This window comes from Cryphonectria parasitica (genome assembly GCF_011745365.1).
Source record: "Cryphonectria parasitica EP155 unplaced genomic scaffold M406scaffold_6, whole genome shotgun sequence".
Taxonomy (NCBI): domain Eukaryota; kingdom Fungi; phylum Ascomycota; class Sordariomycetes; order Diaporthales; family Cryphonectriaceae; genus Cryphonectria; species Cryphonectria parasitica.
This window is the reverse complement of record NW_024468914.1, coordinates 2,846,610-2,860,486: the sequence shown is the minus strand read 5'-3', so window position 1 is coordinate 2,860,486 and position 13,877 is coordinate 2,846,610. Positions and strand designations below refer to the sequence as shown.

Here is a 13,877-nt window from a genome sequence, read left to right as displayed (position 1 = left end):
CAGCATGTTCATCAATATAAGGCGTAGTGAACATTTGCTATGTATAAAAAGGGAAAGGTTGAGGGAACCGAAGACTTAGCATGAAAATCTGTTGTTCATGAACAGGTAAATGATCTGTATGCAACACCTACTTTACAGTCACAGGAAGCGATGGTTACCATGTCTTCCATTTGTACCTCGTGTCTTCTCTTTTGACCAGTTCTCAGTTGCCTGCCACCTTCACAACAAGGAAGGCGCTAAACTATTACAGACATAGCGTGTACTATGTAGAAACACTCCAGGCAACACGTTGGAGGAAAGATCCGGTGCGAGGGACCCTCCCTTATGTACCAAGCCCGCCGTTGTATCCCGGACCCTGCAGGGGCGAGAGAGCGACATCATCGACGCCTACCATTTTCACTACAGAGAGTTAGTCAGTGATCAAAACAGTCACCCTGATGCAGGCTTCGCATACAGCCAATAAAAGAAGAGTTCACTTTTGCCCAAAGACTCTTGATACAGGGTTCTGACGGACGGCCATCGCCTGATGGAGTCGTGATCATGGCAAAGAACAAACAAGGCCGGGCAGCCAAGGCTGCTCGCTATCGTTCTGCCGCCAATGGCACCCCCTCTTCAAGAGGAAACCAGAATATCGCATCGCAATTCCTACCCCGGGGCGCTGCGAACCATGGTCAGCTCACCGATGGGAATATGACTTGGTGCGAGAACGCGCTGACTTTGGACCTCAGGCTTTTCCATGGCTGACGAGGCTCGCAACACATCCCACAACCACACTGGTCTGGACCCGATCGGAAAGCTGCGGAGCTTGCCCGTCACTTTTGTGAGCGCCGGCGTTGTCGAGCCTCTCAAGGATCTGGAGGGCCTCTGTGCCAGCCTGAATGACCAAGACCATGCCAGTGGTCTGGATGGCGCTGTCGAAAATCATACTGACCAGGCGGAGGATGCCCCCTTCTTCATTGACACGACTGGCGACCACAGCCTTGCCCGCCGTGACCGTCACCAAGTCGACGTCCGAAGCCCTAGCCCTGACCCGCCCGGTGCAGCCAGTGACTCAAGTGAGGAAGTCGTTCTTTTCAGGGGAAGGAAGGGCGCCCAACAGCGCGAGCCTCAACCAGCCGTGGTCGACCAGATGACCATTCAGGTTCAAACTGTCGAAAAGAATATGCAGCGCATCTCCCTGGAATCCACTGACCAGGGCGGTCCACGCAGGCCGTCCCCACCGTCTCCGCAGCCCTGGCAGCTACGTGGGCATGACGATGACGATGATTTGGTTGCAGATTACATCGCCAACATGGCTCAGGATGATGACGATGACGATGATGAGGAAGATAACCAGGACGGCATGCGTGGCAATCGGTTCACGTACCAGACTTTCTCCAGCACCCGTGATCTTGGCGGATCTCATGGTGATTTCATGATTGCAGAAGATGAGCCTGATAGTGATGGTTCCACTGCACTTGAGGACAAGGATGAAGGGCAAGACGAGGGAGAGGGTGGTACTTCTGGGAGCCCCGAGCTGCCCAACATGGACGGGGATGTGTATTCCGATGCAGAGTTCATGGACGACGAAACCTTTGCTCGGTTGCTGACCAAGCAGGAGGAGCTCGGCCTGGACGACGACGACCTCGTCCTTTTCTCCGGTGAGGGCCTTGATTTCCTACCATCATCGAGTAAGCGAGGAGCTACACGCAATCGGGGTTTGTCCGCTGCAAAAGCAGCAGTTAAGGGCAAGGAGACCGCTCGCAACTACATACCCAGCGCGAGCGCTGTCGCCGACGTCTTCGACGAGTTGGACCTGACCGACTGGAGTCGGCACAATCTGCCGCGCATGCCCAAGAGTAAGCGCGGTCAGCCTAACTTTGATCATCTCGACCCCGAGATGGCGGCGACGCTAGAGGCGACGTGGCAGAAAGACCGACTCCGCAAGAAGGAGCGGAAGCAGGCGCGCGAGGATTTACGTGCGCAGGGTCTCCTGGGCAAGAATGTCGATCCAGATGACCTGCGTCTGAAGTATCCCACTGGCATGACAATCGACCAAATCAAGGAGGAGATGAGGACCTTCCTCCTCGGAGACCAACCTCTGTGAGTCTAGTCCCGCCATCCTCCCCTTTCCCTTTCCCTTCAGTGGGGCTTCTTTCCCATTGACGCCAGAAGCTGACACCACGCTCATTCAGCCTCACCTTAACTCCCATGGACTCCAACGCGCGCAAGACTGTGCACACGCTGGCTCTCAAGTTCAACATCAAGTCCAAGTCCATTGGTCAAGGTGACCAGCGGCGACCAGTCTTGCACCGCACGGGTCGGACAGTCAGGTACCAGCATGTATCCTTTGAAGAGGTCTTTGCCCGGCGCGGGCGTTCCTATTTCCACCGCATGGACGTACAGCGCACACAGGAGCCTCCGAGGGGTGGAGGTGCTGGCGGTCGCCGTGGCATCAATCACGCGGCTTTCTCCTACCGAGATGGAGAGGTGGTGGGAGGGTCCGCGCCGGAGCTGGGTCAGAGCAACAAGGGCCGCAACATGCTGGAGAAGATGGGCTGGTCTACGGGAATGGCTCTTGGAGCCACAGATAACAAGGGGATCCTGCAGCCAGTAGCTCACGTCGTCAAGCGGAGCAAGGCAGGCTTGGGATAGACCAGGTCTTATAGTTGGAGCACAAAGGGGGGGAGAGGGTTCATCTATGTTGTTGTCGTTGTGATCGGCGTTAAGTAGCTCATGGAGATTACTCTCGTTGGCTTCGTGCCTGTGCCCAAGACATCATGCATTCCGGTCATCCCAGTAGAGATTCAGGAGCGGCGTTCAGTCGTGGCCGCGCTGGTGGCAGTCATAGCGCGCCGCACCACCTTTGTGTATTCGTTACAATACAGCAAAAAACAATCACCTGGGTACAAGACAAGTAACAAAAGTTTGATGATTGATCATATGCACGATGTCATTGCTTCCGAAACCCTATTCTGAAGTCAAATATTGTACACCCGCCAAACCCCGGAAACCCTAAAAGCATTGCCCGAAAAGCAAACCATCCGTGACGCATTAAGACACCCGAGAATCATTGGGCCTTGGTATCTCATCATGGACCAAGTGCCAAGGCTCGCCCCGTGCCTAAAGACAGAAAAAAGGAAAGACTCAACCCAGCACCACTTATTTTGTGGAGGATGAGTACTTGGTGACAGCCTTGGTGCCTTCAGACACAGCATGCTTGGCCAGCTCGCCAGGCAGGATGAGACGGACCCTGGGGGGGTGACGTTAGTCGATTGGTGTGGGGTAGAGGCGATGCAAGGGCAGTCAGAAGAGGGGAATGATGACTCACGAGGTCTGGATCTCCCGAGAGGAGATGGTAGACTTCTTGTTGTAGGCAGCCAGCTTGCTGGCCTCGGTGGCGACACGCTCGAAGATGTCGTTGACGAAGGAGTTCAGGATGGACATGGCCCGGTTGGAGATACCAGTGTCGGGGTGGACCTGCTTGAGGACTGTTTTGATGCATGTCAGCGACCGAATGTGGTTGTTGATGCTTGAGTCGCGTGGTGTGCTGCGCGAGGGCCCGCCATCCATGACGCGCTGGGGTAGGCCATCACGGGGCAAGAAAGCACAGCGCGAAGACGCGTCGCGCAATGCAACCATGAGGCTGGGTTGGATAATGGAAAAAGAGATCTTACCCTTGTAAATGTATGAGGAGTAGGTCTCCTTGCGAGCCTTGGTGCGCTTCTTCTTGTCGCCAGAGGCAGCAGTCTTCTTACCAGCATCCTTCTTCTCAGGAGCCTTGGAGGCAGTGGCGGGGGCCTTGGAGGCAGAGGGCTTCTTGTCAGCAGTCTTGGGAGGCATTTTGAATGTTGTGGAAGAGATGAGGTGTGAAGTTGTTGAAAGATGAAATGGTGGCTGGCTGCTGTTGCGAAAAGAAGCGGTTGACGTTGGTTGTGGTTGGGTTGGATAGACTGTGGATAGGAAAGGTGGGAGAGAATGGGGGAAGGCCAAGTTTTTGTAGCTGAACGCGATTGGAGTTGAGTGCCGCTACTGATTGCAGGTGCGGGTGTGATTAGTGGAAGGAGCTATGGGGTAATAGAACAGGAGTTTTTGCTATCTGCACTGGCCCAACGAAGTGGGCTCTTCGTATCGTTTGTTATCAGCCATGCGAAACCTCCTCATAATCCTTACAAACTCTACTTGTGTGAAAAGTGGGTACTAAAATGTTTTGGTTAGCGTCACACCTGCTCAGTATTTGAACTTAATACCTTATTCAGACTAGCTCGTAAGCCGCCGCTCGGTGATCTGTGATACGCTATCGAGGCGCGAAACTACTTAACTTGCAGTCTCCCCCACCAACTAACAGGCTTGCCCTTTGACTGACCCCATCCAACACTTACAACAACAAACTTTCTTCGCCACCACCAAGCTACCTTCTGCATTCTTGCATCAACAGTAAAGACGTTTACGTCTGATCATCTATATTTTTTCACTTTCCAACCCCACAAACATCCAAAATGACTGGTGGCAAGTCCGGCGGCAAGGCTAGCGGCTCCAAGAGCGCGCAATCGTGAGTGCTCCACCTTTCATCGGCTACCTTTTCTCCTGCGGCGCGTCCCTTCTCGCGTCTGCGTCCTCCATCTACAACAACCATCATCAAGTTCCATGATCACGATTCACTAATACTTAAACTCTTACAGTCGTTCCTCCAAGGCCGGTCTGGCATTCCCCGTCGGTCGTGTCCACCGTCTCCTCCGCAAGGGCAACTACGCCCAGCGTGTTGGTGCCGGTGCTCCCGTCTACCTGGCTGCCGTCCTCGAGTACCTTGCTGCTGAGATTCTCGAGCTGGCTGGCAACGCCGCTCGCGACAACAAGAAGACCCGTATCATCCCCCGTCACCTGCAGCTCGCCATCCGCAACGATGAGGAGCTGAACAAGCTCCTGGGTCACGTCACCATCGCCCAGGGTGGTGTGCTCCCCAACATCCACCAGAGTATGTCCCACCCCTCCCCTTTTAGCACTACACCATAAAACATTGCGTACTGACATGTATGCCAGACCTCCTTCCCAAGAAGACTGGCAAGGGTACCAAGAACGCGAGCCAGGAGCTGTAAATTACCTTACATGCGGGGTGTTTGCGGGGTTGCTTTTGTTTTTCGGCCGGCACGTTTGGGTTGTTCATGACATCGGGGTCACGGTTACAGGGTCACTTTAGGGTTGTGTTTTTCGCACGTTTGGGTTGTACATTAATTCCCAAGGTCATGGTCATGAAATGAATACCATTTGAACACCATTTGGGCGTTTTCTTATGCAATTGCTGTGTGCATTATCCATACCAATATCTGGAATGTCCGGCAAGTTCTCGGACTCGAAATCACAGTTCACGACGCGTCGCATCACAACGCAGGGCTGTTGGCTATCAGCTGCGGCTGCGGCAACACGTTCTCAGTCACTTGGTCTGATTCGCGATCCCTCCTGGTAAACCTGGGACGACCGTGGTACCAGACCGTAGACTGTCCTTCGAGCATTTCCGCCTGTCGCATTCAAAGCAAAGGGGTCGTGTATATAACGCAAGGAATCCACCCCTCAATGGGAGCATGACCCAGTTGAGTCTGCACGCTCATAGCTTTTGTGTGGGGCAAAGGCCCATTGCATCGACAAGGGGTGCAACCAGAACTTAGTGTCGGGGAGGTGGATGGCAGGAAGGCGTTCGTAGGCCATTGCGGCGCTTCTGTTCGTGACAAATATCTCTCATCATAGTAGTTGTGGAGGGAGGGGGGGGGGGGGCGACAGGACAGCTTGTGATGTAGTGTCTTTTTGATTTTGTTTTTCGTCCCATTCTAGTTTTCCTCACATTCCACCCACCCATCTCCATCTCTATGTACAAGTCTTTCGCCCAATTATCATGCTCGTGTCTAGAATTTGAGACGCGGAGGTTCTGCACAGTGGTCAGTCTTGGGAAAATGTGTGCAAACAGACAAACGAAAAGTTTAGGCCGGACATACCATCAAGGACTGGAGATGGTAGGTTTCTCTCGTATTTAGAACCTGCACAGTAGAAGGTGTTAAGCTAGTGCTCAGCGGTCCCAAGCGCGTCGACACCGAGATCAAGCATACCTCCTGGCGCCGTGGGGTGGCAATAAGGATCGGGATGTTTCCAAGTGTCCAGCAGCTTCTCGGTCTCCTTGAGTAACGCCTGCAGTAGCCAGTAGTCAGTTTCCAGCCGCGACGTATTCCGTCCAGCGCAGAATCCGGGACCATCTTCAGAGGAGGATGCATACCCTCTGTTGCCTGGGGTCGGTGATGCCCCGGTTGGCCTCGAAGAGCGATCTTATGTAGATGGCTTGTCCGCGCCAGAGATGCCGGTGCACGGCCCAGTCGAGGGCCAGCTTCAGCGAGCGCCGGTATAGTGACCTAGACCAAGAGATCAGTCGACCATTGGTCAGCGATAAAGGGGGAGAACGGGCAGAACTGCTCACAGGGCAGCTTGCTGAGACGACATGACGGGCAACGGCTGTGATGGTTGTTATAGAGACCCCAAGGCAAGCTCGCAAAGTATTGAGCCCGGGCCGGGAAGGTCGCGGCGCTCTTGGGATACGTCTAGCCTGTGGGGCAATCGATTCAACTCGGCATGGGCTGGGAGTATCGAGGGGCGTCGGTGTCGGCGGTGAGGACGCGGTGCAGTACGTGTCGATGGAGGAGGGCGGCGGGTGGTTGTGGTGGGTTCTCGATGGCGGCTCCAGAAGAGCTCCCGGGCGAGACGTCAATTGAGGTTCTGATGCCGTAGGGATGAAGATCGGTGCCTCAAATGCAAGGCCCCAGGCCTACATGGCTTGGTAATTGGAGACGGATCAATCTCTGATTGGGTGGTGACCTTCAGCGGGGCCGGGGGCGGGGAGTGCGGGAAGCCGTGACCTACTTCCCCTTGCTACTAACAGCTGGCTGCAGTCTCAGTTGTGAGGTCAGAGGGCCAACGGGTCGCAGGGGAGGTACCATAAGGTAGATCTCACAGAGGCTCGCCTTCTAAAACCCTGCCTGTTGCTTCCGGCAGCAGATCTAGGGGCCACACTCCCGCCGCAGCACCTTGGACTAAGCAAGACCTCGGGACTCAGACTCAGACCTGCACGACATCTGCAGCGCGCTGACAGGATTTGGTACATTGCGTCGCCGACCAGACAAGGATTGGCTGCAGCTTTCTATTTATTTCTCCTTCACCAATCCGGTAGAGCACCACGATACCTTGGGGCAAAAGAGACATTTTTCTGCCTCAGACCCAGTTTTGCATTTTGCTGTGCCTACCCTTACCCATCCTCACCCTCCTAAGTTCATACTGTATACGGTAATTTCCTCCCATCCCGTCCATCCGACCCTGACGTCTACCTCTCCGTTCTTTTCCGTCCGACATCGTATCGTCTGGAGCTACCCTCGTGCAACAACTGCCTCACCTCGCAGCTATCCCCTCCGCCCTCCCTTCTTGCGGGCCTAGGACTCGAATCAACGCCGTCTTTGTCGTCGCGTACGACCCGCCTCCTTCACACTTCCAACCTTCTGCGCCGTCGTCATCATATCGAGCCCCACCGGAGCGTTGCCGTCCACAATGTTGAGAACTCTGCGAACCACAGCCCGCGCTGTCCACCTGCGCCCGCTGCAGTCTCTCCAGCACCAGGCCACAACACTGCCTCTGCCCCTGCTCATGCGACATGTCCGCACCTATGCAGACAAGGTTGTCCAGGTCCCTCAGATGGCTGAGTCCATCTCAGAAGGCACACTAAAGCAGTGGAGCAAGCAGGTGGGCGACTTTGTCGAGCAGGATGAGGAGATTGCTACCATCGAGACGGACAAGGTACGCCAGATCAGCTCGCTCCGCAGGCTTGCCAATTTCTCTCATCGGACTGGCGGCCCTCCGGGCCCTGCTGACTCCTCTCTGTTAGATCGACGTCGCTGTCAACGCCCCCGAGGCCGGTACGATCAAGGAGTTCCTCGTCAATGAGGAGGACACCGTCACCGTGGGCCAGGACATTGTCAGGCTAGAACTGGGTGGCGCCCCCTCTGGTGGTGCCGAGAAGTCGGAAGGCAAGGAGCCAGCCAAGGAAGAGTCTAAGGAGGAGTCCAAGCCTGAGTCCAAGTCCGAGCCCGAGTCGAAACCAGAGCCCAAGAAAGAAGAGAGCAAACCCGCGCCGCCACCCCCTGCGCCTGAGAAGAAGGGGCCGTCGCCACCACCTCAGAAACCCACCAAGGAGTCGAGTGATGGCTCCGCGAGCATGGGCAACCGTGAGGAGCGACGCGTCAAGATGAACCGTATGCGTCTCCGGATCGCCGAGCGTCTCAAGCAGTCACAAAATACCGCCGCCTCCCTCACCACCTTCAACGAGGTCGACATGTCTTCGATCATGGAGTTCCGCAAGCTGTACAAGGATGAGGTTCTGAAGAAGACGGGCGTCAAGCTCGGCTTCATGAGCGCCTTTACGCGCGCCGCTGTCCTGGCCATGAGGGATCTCCCCGTTGTCAACGCATCTATCGAGGGCCCTGACGGCGGAGACACGATCGTCTTCAGGGACTACGTTGACGTCAGCGTGGCTGTCGCTACCGAGAAAGGACTGGTTACGCCGGTCGTGCGCAATGTGCAGACCCTGGATATGGTCGGCATCGAGAAGTCTATCGCAGACCTGGGCAAGAAGGTAGGTTCAATCAGTCTGTTGGCTGTTTAGGGGGGGCCCCCGTGCCTCTCTGTATGGAATTTTGCTGACTTTGTCTCTCCCAGGCGCGTGACGGCAAGCTCACGCTGGAGGATATGGCTGGCGGTACCTTCACCATCAGCAATGGTGGTGTCTTCGGCTCTCTCATGGGTACGCCCATCATCAATCTGCCCCAAACCGCCGTCCTAGGTCTACATGCCATCAAAGACCGCGCTGTTGTTGTGAACGGCAAGGTCGAGAGCCGGCCGATGATGTACCTCGCTCTGACGTATGATCACCGTCTGCTCGATGGCAAGGAGGCTGTCCAATTCCTGGTGAAGATCAAGGAGTACATTGAAGATCCCAGGCGCATGTTGCTCTGAGTCTAAGTATATGATATGCTTGGCCCTTGGGGACGAGGCATTCTTTGCTTCGTGGTCATGGTGTTTTTACATAAGATGGTAGCATGCGGGGTCGTGTGTGTCAAATAGTGTAAAATAGACGACACTGAGAAGACGGATGTTTCTGAGCCCCACACATACAAACTCGTGACTACCTATTTGAGGATTTGTCGACTTATACAATTACATAGATGGTGAGAGGTGTAAATGGTAAGATGCGTGGGCTTGTGTTCCGGGCGTTTCTAACGCGCGAAGATTTGCTGCTGTTTTGTGCGAACACTGCCATAGCTAGAAATGCATCGAGACTGGCTGACATTACAACCCTCTGACTATCGGCATAAATCTTGAGGACAGTGCTCATCAGCCTATCCACCTATGTTTTATTGAGATGGGATCTGATGATGCAGTGAGTACTATCTTGTCGGGACTTAGAAACATCACAATTGCCTGTGGCCACCTATACCATAGTAAGTATTGATGATTGCTTAGGGGCTCCAAGTCTGTTAATTGGAGTCAAGGAGCTTTTGGAAGCTATAGCATACCAATGTAGAGCGGGAAGTCAACACCTTGAAATGAGAGGAAACGAAGAAGCACAAATAGTGACTGCTCACTCTTAGGCAGCGGTCTATTGTCTAGCAAGTGCTTCTGCTGGAAGCAGGCTGACAGCCTTTTCTAGCTAGCATTCTATAGTTGCTTAGCTGCTATTACTCTCTGTCTTTTTCTCATCATGCTGCCTGATTAGGAAGCAGTGAAACCAAGCACATATTTGAGGTGGCGTGGTAATGAGCATCATAATGGGTGTGATGCTTTGTTCCTCTTCTTGATACTTATTGACATTCAATCATTCGTTATCTAGGTCTCAGCAGGCCCTTACCTCACCATTGTAAAATAGTACTTATACCATTCATTTGACTATGCAATGAGAGGAACTTAATAATCAGCTTATAATCAGCAATATCCTGGACCTTGATGTTGTTGAGGCACATTACACAGGATCAATGAAAATCAAGCAAGACTATATGTACACCGAGTTGCGTGGTTTAGTTTGAGATCCAGTGAAGTGTTCACAGCGACCCGAACACTCAATTTCGTGGTCATGGCTGTAGGTATCACTCCCTGCCAACAAACAAAAATTCCTACATTGAAGCCTCATAAATAAATCCATATTTCTACAGTGTGACTGGCAGAGAACATGGGTGTCATTTTCCCCGGAGACCTCCCAGGGACCCTGTGAAGGCATATATGACTCTCGGTGATCTGTCCGTATTGTTATGAGTGTAAGGCTCTAGATCATATTATTGGTGGACACCCAGTAAAGACATACAGAGCGAGATGATGGTTTCGTAGGGCAGGCAACGGCGGCAGTAATGGACAATCACAAGGTCTGAATATCTTGGCGCAATATCAGCATGTGCGCCTTGGCCATCATTCTGGGACCACAGCGCCGAGACTCTGCCACAACCTGCATCGCTCGCCTCTGCCTCCTTCCCAGGAGTTTGCATTAACCATACGAAATCTGGCCTCCAGCCCAGGGTTAACCATTTGTGTCACGTTGATTGTTGTCCCATCGACAGGCGTCCAGCTGATGACCTCGGGCACACCACCAGTCATGTTGACATTCAACATATGATTCCCACCCGATGAGACGTCCACGGACCATCTGGACCAGTTTGCGCTGGAAATGGCTGAGATATTTTCACCCGTTGATGTGCCATTAGCCGACGTCGTTAGTGATCGGATAATATCTTCAGGGAGGGTAGGGTCATCTGCTCGGAATTTGTGTGTTAATTCAACAGTTGCCAGAGAAAACATTACAAAAGGCGGTGTACAGAAACATCGGGCGTAAATGCTATACTTCCCTCACTCCAAGCCTCGGGGGTGGGTTTTCCTTTCTCTTAGGAAAGGAGGGGGGAAAGGCAGTGATATTCACGGACAGGAGGGGCGGAGGCTGCGATTCTGGGATGAAATTACCATGAATAATGAATCTTCCCCAGGCTAGCTGTACTGCTTGCCTCGCAGCTGCGGTCATCGTGCCTTTTCCCAGGGTTTCTCGGTTGAAAGCCTGGTAAGCATCGAGATCCGCACCATGCTCAGAGGGGGGCACCGAAAACTGATACTTCCATGCGCCCTTCGTTGAGTTACTTCCATGAACGCCCGAGGCTGACTTCGAGTAAGCATTCGCTAGCCAGTAGCTGGGACAGACAAAGGTCGTCTCGGCGTAGAGATTATTTGCCCGTTGTTGTTGTCCAGTAGCGAATTCGGATTGATTGAGCGACGTTGGACCCGTGTCCCCAAGCGTGCTAAACAGAGGCCCCTGGATCACCGGTGCAATTGAGTACGCTTCTAGCAGACGATCGATGTCTGTGCTCGACATGAGCGGAAACAGGCCCGTGACAAATTCCTCAAAATTGGTTGCCGAGGTGATGTTTTGCGGCACAAAGCCCTGGCCCTCGTCCGCGTTATTCTGTATAGCTCGTCAGTGATTATTTTAGGGTTGAGCTCAGAAGAATATAAATAGTGTCTGGTGGCATAGCTTGATCATTTGAAAGAAATTCGTATGAACCCTACGCAGGTGAAATGCATCGACTTACACTTGTCAGCATCCTAAGACCATTAACTCTGCCTGCATTGAGCTGGGTAGATGGGCGCTCTGTGAGAAGGTCCGTATCGGTGACAGGAACAAATACCCACTGGCCATACTTGTAGCCACCACTAACATGGGCACTTGTGTTTTGTAGAGTGATGGTATCTGCTGCGACGAGGCAGTCAAGTGCCGAATGGTTTTTCAAGGAATCTGCACAACCAGCCCCAGCCGCAAACCTCTTGTATGCTTGTGTGGGCTCGAGTCCATTGTAGTCCCACTGCGTGGGAAGATATGGTGATGCAGTGATGGCGTTGCTGAAAAGAGAAGTACCCTCGCCTCCGCCGTTGGTCATAGCCAAAAGCATCACTGCGCCTGCACCTGCGCTCTCGCCAGAGATCGTCACCCTGTCTGGATCCCCTCCGAATTTCGAAATGTGGCTTTGCACCCACTGCAGGGAGAAGCGCATATCGTGGAGGCCGGCATTCGGAATACCACCACTCTTGACAAGGTCTTCGGACGAGAGCCAGCCGAAGGCGCCCAGACGATATTGGATGAGGACGAGTATGAATCCGTTGTCGTTCGTACTCAATAATTCCCAGAACTCGGTGTTGCCTTGTCCTGTGCCATAACCTCCTCCATCTGCAAGAAATAAATCAGCCAAAGGCTGCAAGAGCTGCATGATCTTGGATGAATATATGAATGTTGGCCAGCTCCAGCAACAGAACTGGGGACATTGGCACAAACCAATGAGACGGTGAGCCACCGTGCTGAGGAGGATGTCACAGAACCCGGGCCGTGAAGCGTGAAATTGCGATAATTAAAGTGACTACTCACGAATCCAGACCATAACTGGAAGATCACGAGCACTGCAATCTGGCCGATCAGCGTCTGGCACTCGAGCCCTCTAAATAGCATAGTGACAATTTCGGGTTGTTGGATCATTCTAAGCAAATTATACTTCCCGCTTTGAAATATTAGGAAGATAATAAATACTCACCTCGATGGTGCAAAGACACTCACAAACAAGCAATCCTCATTGCCCAGGCCAGACTCATCAAAGTCGAAGTCCGCCACTCTATGGTCCACTTCAGTGTTCCTGGCCATACCCAGCCTGGTCGCCTTTTGGAAAGAAGCTATGCTAACTTACAGAGGCGAATCTGGAGCTTGGGGACAGCGTGGAGGGTAAGATGTTGCTTTGAGTATCTCACTTCGATTCAGAGCAGGAGTTTGAGGCTCTTGCCACCGCAAACTACCCGTTGGGGGTGCGGCATATCGTAAACTATAGATGAGGACATGATAAGTCATATTATATTACCTCCTAGAGAATGCCGCAATAAAGTATACCCTTTGAAGATGTTCAAGTCTGCGCTAGCGTTGTAGTAACCTTGGTAGATCTGAGTGTGTAGAGTTTCAGCAATATAGACAGTTCTCATAGAGACCAGGGGGCGTCGTCTCATGGAGCGTATCATACTTAACCACTTACCTCATATCCCAAATCAATAGTCAGGCTACTGCTATTGATGCTGCTAGCCCAGGCTGTATGGGCAGCGCATAACAGAAAGAGTATATCCCATGCGAAGCGCATCTTTAATCTATACTTGATTTGCTATAAGAACACGCATGCTTTGCTGTCGTGCTGCTAGTCTTCTCATTATATATTAACTCCCCTCCCCCATAGTAATCCAGGATATACATAAACTATTTACATCGAAGCTGCCGCCACGGTATCACATAAACCCGAGATCGCAATTTTGGCTTCAGCACCATGCGATGATGCAGGCATCTGTAAGCCATCCGGAGCCATTATGCCGTCACACTCTGCGGAGATCGGATACGAACTGCAGCTTGAAGTTGGCTCGGGATAATTGCAGGCGATATGCTTCGGAAAAAAAGGGTGCCCGCCATGGCTACCACTATAGGAGTTAAGCGCAGTAGTTCTTTTACATTTGGAGAAACTCTAATACAATTACTAAGTTATCTTCGGATAACTGCAGTGCTTATTACACCGTGAAAGGCACTGTTCGGAGTCCAAGTTGGACAAAGTACACAAGGGGTTTATGCTAACAAGAGCGGTGCCAAGTACAGGCCTCGAATACGGAAACATAACTGAAGCCTGAATGCAAGTATTCACTGCTTTTGGAGCTACCAGAGTATGTATGTAATCTGATGCTTAGATTGATGACTGAAGAGCTATAGACAATGATCTATCTACTGATAATGAATGTAAGATTATATATCTAGCTCTCCAGTATGGATC

General features: G+C 52.5%; 5 protein-coding genes across 5 annotated transcripts; 2 read left to right on the top strand and 3 right to left on the bottom strand.

Annotated features, from left to right (window-relative positions):
- Positions 1-2,368: 2,368 nt before the first annotated feature.
- M406DRAFT_357189 (uncharacterized protein) lies at positions 2,369-3,914 on the bottom strand. The gene is made up of 3 exons (XM_040923612.1): positions 3,657-3,914; positions 3,311-3,470; positions 2,369-3,232 (listed from the first exon to the last, which is right to left on the bottom strand). Exons 1-3 carry the CDS (start codon positions 3,820-3,822, stop codon positions 3,142-3,144), a joined length of 417 nt encoding a protein of 138 aa, XP_040774687.1. The 5' UTR covers positions 3,823-3,914; the 3' UTR covers positions 2,369-3,141.
- A 442-nt stretch (positions 3,915-4,356) lies between these two features.
- M406DRAFT_357188 (histone H2A) lies at positions 4,357-5,286 on the top strand. The gene is made up of 3 exons (XM_040923611.1): positions 4,357-4,531; positions 4,662-4,954; positions 5,020-5,286. Exons 1-3 carry the CDS (start codon positions 4,479-4,481, stop codon positions 5,073-5,075), a joined length of 402 nt encoding a protein of 133 aa, XP_040774686.1. The 5' UTR covers positions 4,357-4,478; the 3' UTR covers positions 5,076-5,286.
- Positions 5,287-5,762: 476 nt separating this feature from the next.
- Positions 5,763-6,499, bottom strand: M406DRAFT_357183 (uncharacterized protein). Its single transcript, XM_040923610.1, has 5 exons — positions 6,440-6,499; positions 6,242-6,374; positions 6,078-6,156; positions 5,967-6,008; positions 5,763-5,899 (listed from the first exon to the last, which is right to left on the bottom strand). Exons 1-5 carry the CDS (start codon positions 6,460-6,462, stop codon positions 5,877-5,879), a joined length of 300 nt encoding a protein of 99 aa, XP_040774685.1. The 5' UTR covers positions 6,463-6,499; the 3' UTR covers positions 5,763-5,876.
- A 689-nt stretch (positions 6,500-7,188) lies between these two features.
- Positions 7,189-9,165, top strand: M406DRAFT_323271 (dihydrolipoamide succinyltransferase). Its single transcript, XM_040919756.1, has 3 exons — positions 7,189-7,803; positions 7,892-8,638; positions 8,722-9,165. Exons 1-3 carry the CDS (start codon positions 7,558-7,560, stop codon positions 9,016-9,018), a joined length of 1,290 nt encoding a protein of 429 aa, XP_040774684.1. The 5' UTR covers positions 7,189-7,557; the 3' UTR covers positions 9,019-9,165.
- A 1,296-nt stretch (positions 9,166-10,461) lies between these two features.
- Positions 10,462-12,467, bottom strand: M406DRAFT_341153 (alpha/beta-hydrolase; the record flags this gene model as incomplete). Its single annotated transcript, XM_040921631.1, has 4 exons — positions 10,462-10,802; positions 11,008-11,500; positions 11,628-12,259; positions 12,455-12,467. 4 exons carry the CDS (start codon positions 12,465-12,467, stop codon positions 10,462-10,464), a joined length of 1,479 nt encoding a protein of 492 aa, XP_040774683.1.
- Positions 12,468-13,877: the final 1,410 nt, after the last annotated feature.